The sequence below is a fragment of the Cydia fagiglandana genome, chromosome 26 (genome assembly GCF_963556715.1).
Source record: "Cydia fagiglandana chromosome 26, ilCydFagi1.1, whole genome shotgun sequence".
Lineage (NCBI taxonomy): Eukaryota > Metazoa > Arthropoda > Insecta > Lepidoptera > Tortricidae > Cydia > Cydia fagiglandana.
The window spans coordinates 11,397,508-11,403,798 of record NC_085957.1 but is presented as its reverse complement, the minus strand read 5'-3'; the positions used below and the strand labels follow the sequence as shown (position 1 = coordinate 11,403,798).

The 6,291-nt window shown below is 42.0% G+C and overlaps 1 protein-coding gene across 1 annotated transcript; it reads left to right on the top strand.

The window, feature by feature from the left end:
* The first annotated feature begins 894 nt into the window (after positions 1-894).
* LOC134677485 (acyl-CoA Delta(11) desaturase-like) lies at positions 895-5,576 on the top strand. Its single transcript, XM_063535967.1, has 6 exons — positions 895-1,091; positions 1,456-1,578; positions 1,947-2,160; positions 2,660-2,815; positions 3,477-3,593; positions 5,237-5,576. The coding sequence occupies exons 1-6, from the start codon at positions 908-910 to the stop codon at positions 5,541-5,543; spliced, it is 1,101 nt and encodes a 366-aa protein (XP_063392037.1). The 5' UTR covers positions 895-907; the 3' UTR covers positions 5,544-5,576.
* The last annotated feature ends 715 nt before the right edge of the window (positions 5,577-6,291 follow it).

Below are 6,291 nucleotides of genomic sequence, written 5' to 3'. Positions count from 1 at the left end.
TAAAAATGGAACGATAGAGAGAAGATTAACAACAACTGCTGCCTAGGGCCTTCATGTGGATACAACCAATGCCTACCGTAGTGTAATTGTAATATTTATCAGCAAAGGCCCAACGTCGTATTACACAACCACTTAACGTAGGGTAACTGTAGGACTCGTAAACAAAAGCCCATTACATAATAGACTGTAGGCACACTATAAATTACACAACTATTTACCTACGGTAGTATTGTAAGAATCCTACACAAGGCCCAACGTTAAAGTTACAATGTTGGCCCTTTGTGGGACAAGCTGTGTTGGGCCTTCAACCTGGTGCACGACTACCTACCGACCTACCTGACCTGCCGTTGGGTAATTGTTGAATTTGCAAACAGAAGCACAACGAAAAAAATGCCCTTTTTTATTTTTTTGCAGTTGGCCCTACAGCAAGCCATACGGCCAAATGTAACAATTAACCAACCATCAAACAAATGTGTATAGGCCCAACCACGGCCCAACCAAAACCACCACCGTTGAATAATTGTATGATTTATTTAAATAGGCCCAACGAAAAAATTACTCTAATGGCCCTCTGTTGGGAATCTTCGGGAGGGCCTTTGTCGAGGGCCCTCCAGCAAATCGTACGGCCAAATGTAACAATTAACCAACCTTCAAACAAATGTGTACAGGCCCATCCACGGCCCAACCAAAACCACCAACGTTGAATAATTGTATGATTAATTTAAATAGGCCCAACGAAAAAATTACTCTTATGGCCCTCTGTTGGGAATCTTCGGGAGGGCCTTTGTCGAGGGCCCTCCAGCAAATCGTACGGCCAAATATAACGGTTGCCCAACTAATACGTAAACAAAGGCCCAACAAAATCCCTACAAGAAAATGCTATTAGGGCAGGTACTAAAATAAAGCTATGCCTCCACGAGAGTCCAAAAACGTAGCTCCACGCAGCCACGAGGAGCCCGCGGCATCGCTCCCGCCAAGGAAATATGAGATAATTTACCTCAACTTGTTCCTTCACACCGCTGCCCACATCTCCGCCGTCTACGGTCTTTATCTGTGCTTCACTGTGGCACAATGGAAGACTATATTCTTAGGTAAGTTGTAATTAATTCAGTAATTTTTTGTAACTTTTAGTTTTTCGGAAAGCCTTATAATGCTTTGATGTTTTTTGTTTTCATGTTTTCCGCCATGCCAATTACCTAAATATTGTATAATTTCTATACCAAAACAACTTCATACCGGGTGTGGTCTGTAGAAATAATACTGTTTTAATTTCAACTAGATAGTTCTATGCTGCTCCATGCGATCCCGAGATAAAGGCTCTTGACAGACAGATGGACGGATTGACGGATGGACGGACGGACGGACAACAAAGTGATCCTATATGGGTACCGTTTTTTCCTTTTGAGGCACGGAACCCTAATAACGGAGGTACAATACTAATAATTTGTTTGGTAGCGTATCTGTGGCTGCTGATGGGAGAGCTGGGCGTGGTGTGCGGCGCGCACCGCTTCTGGTCGCACCGCTCGTTCAAGGCCAAGCCGCCTCTCGAGATTATGCTCATGCTTTTCAACTGCATCGGTAAGCCAAAACCTTTTTTTCACCTCGCATTAGCTCGTACACACACACGTATCTACACAACTTCATAAAATCTACACCTTATCTTAGTCAAAATTGAAAATACGTGGCTCCGCCTCTTCGTTACTACAAGAACGATACGGCTACCACCTTTGACACTTACATATTCACTAGCGAGAGTAGAGAGTGCCTCGCCTATAGCCTAGCCTCGCTCGTACTCGCATATAAGTGCGTTAGCAACCTGAGGCCCTACCGCGAACCGCGAAAGCAATTTTGCCTCTCTGTAGCACTTATATATTCGTAGAGGCAAAACTTCGTGCGTGGTTCGCGGTTGGCTCTCTGAACTGACTGCACCTTAACTTGTGCGCCAGGGCTCCAGAACACGGCGACGGACTGGGTCCGGAACCACCGGCTGCACCACAAGCACAGCGACACGGACGCCGACCCCCACAACTCCAGGAGGGGCTTGCTGTTCTCACACATCGGGTGGCTGTGTGTCAGGAAACACCCGGACGTCAAGGAGCGAGGCAAAACTACCGACATGAGCGACATCTATAGCAACCCGGTGCTGTGCTTTCAGACGAAGTAAGTTTTTAAATTAAAGTACCTAATAATGGAATTCACCGCTTCAGGCAAGATTCTTGCAGAGGACTTGGAGAGAACAGCCGGACATATGAAAGTATTTTGTACAAACCGTTCGTTAGTGGCGTACCTACGAGTATATAGCAAGGTATGGACAAAGCCGCTCCTCGCCCCTGGCCTCGCGACGGAAAATGATGTAGGCATTTTGCGTTCTGGACCGTTCGCGATGTAGACCTAGAGCGATATAGGCAAAATGTTACACTAGTCATTTTGCGTTCTAGACCGTCCGCGAATAACCCGCATTTAAGGGGCCCTGTAAAGTCTGTTTACCTAACCTTTGAATAACCTTTACAAACCTACTTTTGTAGTATATATTGAAAGAAAAGGGCCTCGCAGATGCAACTTCCCCACTAGACTAGATTAGATTAAGCCACTGACTTTCGGTTCGCACGATCAAAAAGGTGGTGTATCATGAATGATTTAAAAATGTCCGTCTTTTCAGATACAAAGTACCTTTGCTCGGGGTTATGAGCTTCGGTCTACCGACGCTGATACCGACACTCTGGGGAGAAGACATCATCACGGCGTGGCACGTCAACCTGCTGCGATTTGTTCTCAACCTCAACAGCATCTTGCTCGTCAACAGCATAGCTCATAAGTGGGTAACTGTGTACTTTAAAGCAATGGACTTCGGTCACAGATGCTCATACTCACGCTCTGGAGAGAGAGTATCTTGTTGAAACAAGTAAGTGTATACTATAGAGCAATGTGCACCGGTCACCGATGCTCATAAAAGAGCATCATCACAGCGTGGCAAGTCTACCTTCTGCGCTTCGTCCTAAACCTGAATAGCATCTTGCTGGTCAATAGCATGCTTAGCTCATCTTATGGCTTCTCTACACGATGGGCCAGCGCCGGCCACTCCAAGGGACGCAGCCATGCGGTAGAATGAGATAGCAATATCACTTGCTCCCTCTAACGCATAAGTGCGTCCCTTGGAGTGGCTGGCGTTGGCCCATTGTGTAGGGAGCCATTATAGGTGAGTTTAATTTACACTGTAGAGCAATCTTAGGTCTACCGATGCTCATACCCTTTGGGGAGAGACAAAGGCGCGCTCATTCTTTCTTCCGTGGGGAGAGAGCATCATCACAGCGTCGCACGTCAACCAACGGATCACAAATGTCATCACTATGTATGCAGTACAGTCGCCAACATTGACGCTGGTTCGTAGACCTTATTACAAAAGGCATAAGGTCCACCGCTGGGCAGTTAAGAGTGTTGCTATATTTTTGCCAGACCCTTGTGTTGATTTGTTGCAGGTACGGCACCCGGCCGTACGACGCGACGATATGTCCGCGGCAGAACGCCGCTTGCAACGTGATGACCCTGGGGGAGGGGTTCCACAACTACCACCACACCTTCCCGTGGGACTACAGGTTAGTATTCACGCTCCGTGATTATTGAGGAATTTAGGGTCCTAGCTAAATTGGTTGCTCAATACTTACGCTATAGAATTTCCAATTTAGCAAGAACCCTAAATGGCATAATAATCCCACCGTGTGGCGACTGTATATAATAAACAGACAAGTTTATTTTCACCACACTAGCTCGGAAAAGCTTACTTTGCACTTCAAAAACTCATAGCAAAGTTGCATTTTATTCAAATGTGAGACAAAGTAATCAAATGCAAATTTTGAGTTGTTTTCTTATGTTTGCTGGTAGAATTGACTTTTAAATGATGATTTTGGTTGATAAATATTTAATAACATTCATTTGGATTTGATTTGGTTTGATTTTGTTTGATATTTTACATTTAATATTTGCTTCAGGTTGGTGTGGTGAAAAATTTCGTGTTTCACTCGGGGGCAAATTTTATTTAACCCTCGTGCTTTGAAACCCTCGCAACGCTCAAGATTCCATTTATCGAATTTTGGAATCTTTCGCTTGCCAGGTATCAATATTAGCACGAGCGGTTAAACAACAACTTTGCCCCCTTGTAAAACAAATAACTATTGTTTACGTGGGGCAAAGTTGTTGTTTAACTCCTCGTGCTATATTGATAGCCGAGCAAGCGAAATACCAGTTGAAAGAGTGGCATGTAGCTTAAATAGCTAACAAGTCAGTCACAAAAACTTTCTCCATGCGAACGCGAGGAAAATACCTACTAACTGTAAGACATTGATATTAACATAGAGAAAAATACATAGAGTGCTAACTCCATACATCAGTTCTAGTACCAAAACGACTATGTATTATTTTCGTAGTCGACATCTAGCATCGAGTAGCGGAACTACTCGTATCAGTACTGCTGCCCATACCCATGCATCCGTCCCGCCTCATGTACTGTCACCTGCAATAATATGTTATTCTTCGAAGACCGCAAAAATATGTGACACGCTCTTATGGCTCTACAAATAAGATCGTGTCAGATATTTTTGCGGCCTTCGTTGTGTAACATATTATTGCAGGTGACTGTACAGTCGACGCAAAGATATGTTTACACGTTTGCACCTTACTCCTTTGTAATAAGGAGAAAAAATTTAACATGTATATTATGTGTATGTTTAATGTGTTTATGTGTGTTAAATGGGGTCCCTTTGTTTCCCATAAAGTTTTAAGTCATAATGTATTGTTTGTCATATTATCGTTAGTCATAAAACTGAAACCGTTAAGTTTTCAGGATTTTCGTAAGGTTATTATATAGATAGGTTAGGTTAGGTTAGATTTGTTTTATGGCAATCCTGAAAAGTTACGCGTTTCTGAGAAAAACCAATTATGACTAACGAAAATTCGGACAAACAATACATTATGATTATGACTTAAAACTATTTGGGAAACAATAGAGACCCGTGTTAAATGTTTTTATTTTTTATGTAAGTAAATTGATGTGACTAGTATGTAAGCGCTTTGGTATAACACTGTAATGCTTATATATGCTGAAATAAATGAAATGAAATGAACATATCTTTGCCGTCGACTGTACGGCGGCGGTCACGTGAGGCCGGGACCGGGGACAAATGGGAACACACCGATCTCATCGCTAAATTTGTTTCCTAGTAATTTTTTTATTTATTTTCAGGTCAGCAGAACTAGGAAAAAATTACCTAAACTTCACAAAATGGTTCATAGATTTCTTCGCTCTCATTGGCTGGGCGTATGACCTCAAAACTGTGCCAGACGACATGATCCAGAGGAGAATGAAGAGGACAGGAGATGGCTCTAACTCCTGGGGCTGGGGCGACAAGGACATGACCACGGAAGAGAGAGAAAGCGCTACTATCATCTATCCTGAGAAAAAAGAACATGATGATATTATGTTTTCTAAGAAACTTGATTATTCTAAAATTTTTAATCATGATTATTTTAGACTATTTGATGAGCTTTGAATAGCTACATCATGTTTTATATTCTAAATGTAATTTTATAATATGTGGCGTTCCATTAGAAAAGGGTCCTTATGCTTCATGTGCGAGTTTAGTATAAAATTCTAATGATTGGGCAGAAAATGTACCAATTGCACTGTTGTTATATTAGTGTCCGGGGTAAATCTTATTAGTTTTTTTTTTCTAATATAGTTCGGGGTTTGGATTAATATTGGATCAAGATCAAGTGATTTGCGGAAATAAGCCTTCCATAGGTACTTTATGACCAATAAATAAAGACAAATTATAGGTACTTAACTACCAAACTAGTTTCATTCAATTCTCCCAAACATGCTCGGTAAGTAAGCAACAAATACATATTCTTTATTATAAATAAAATCGGCAGAATTTGTATAGATAATGACAGACTAGGCGTCTTGATACGACCTAATCTATAGTTTGTCAAAGGACTCTCATTTCCATCATATTATCTTTGTCTTACTACACTAGTACAAGCTACAAGCACCCAAAAGAAGAGGATGAGTATGGTTTTCCTGAATCTTACTGACTGACAAATTGGTTTGATCGACTATTATTTATAAAATGGTCCTCTACTTATCCAACCCAACTATCGAAACGACAACCCAGCGACAACCATTGAAGAGTTTGCGTTTGGTTTGCGTAAACAAAGGACTCGCATCCAGCCCATAATAGTAAAAAAAAATATTACGATTATGTGAAAAAACGCCTCAACTACGTCAGTCATTTGGCT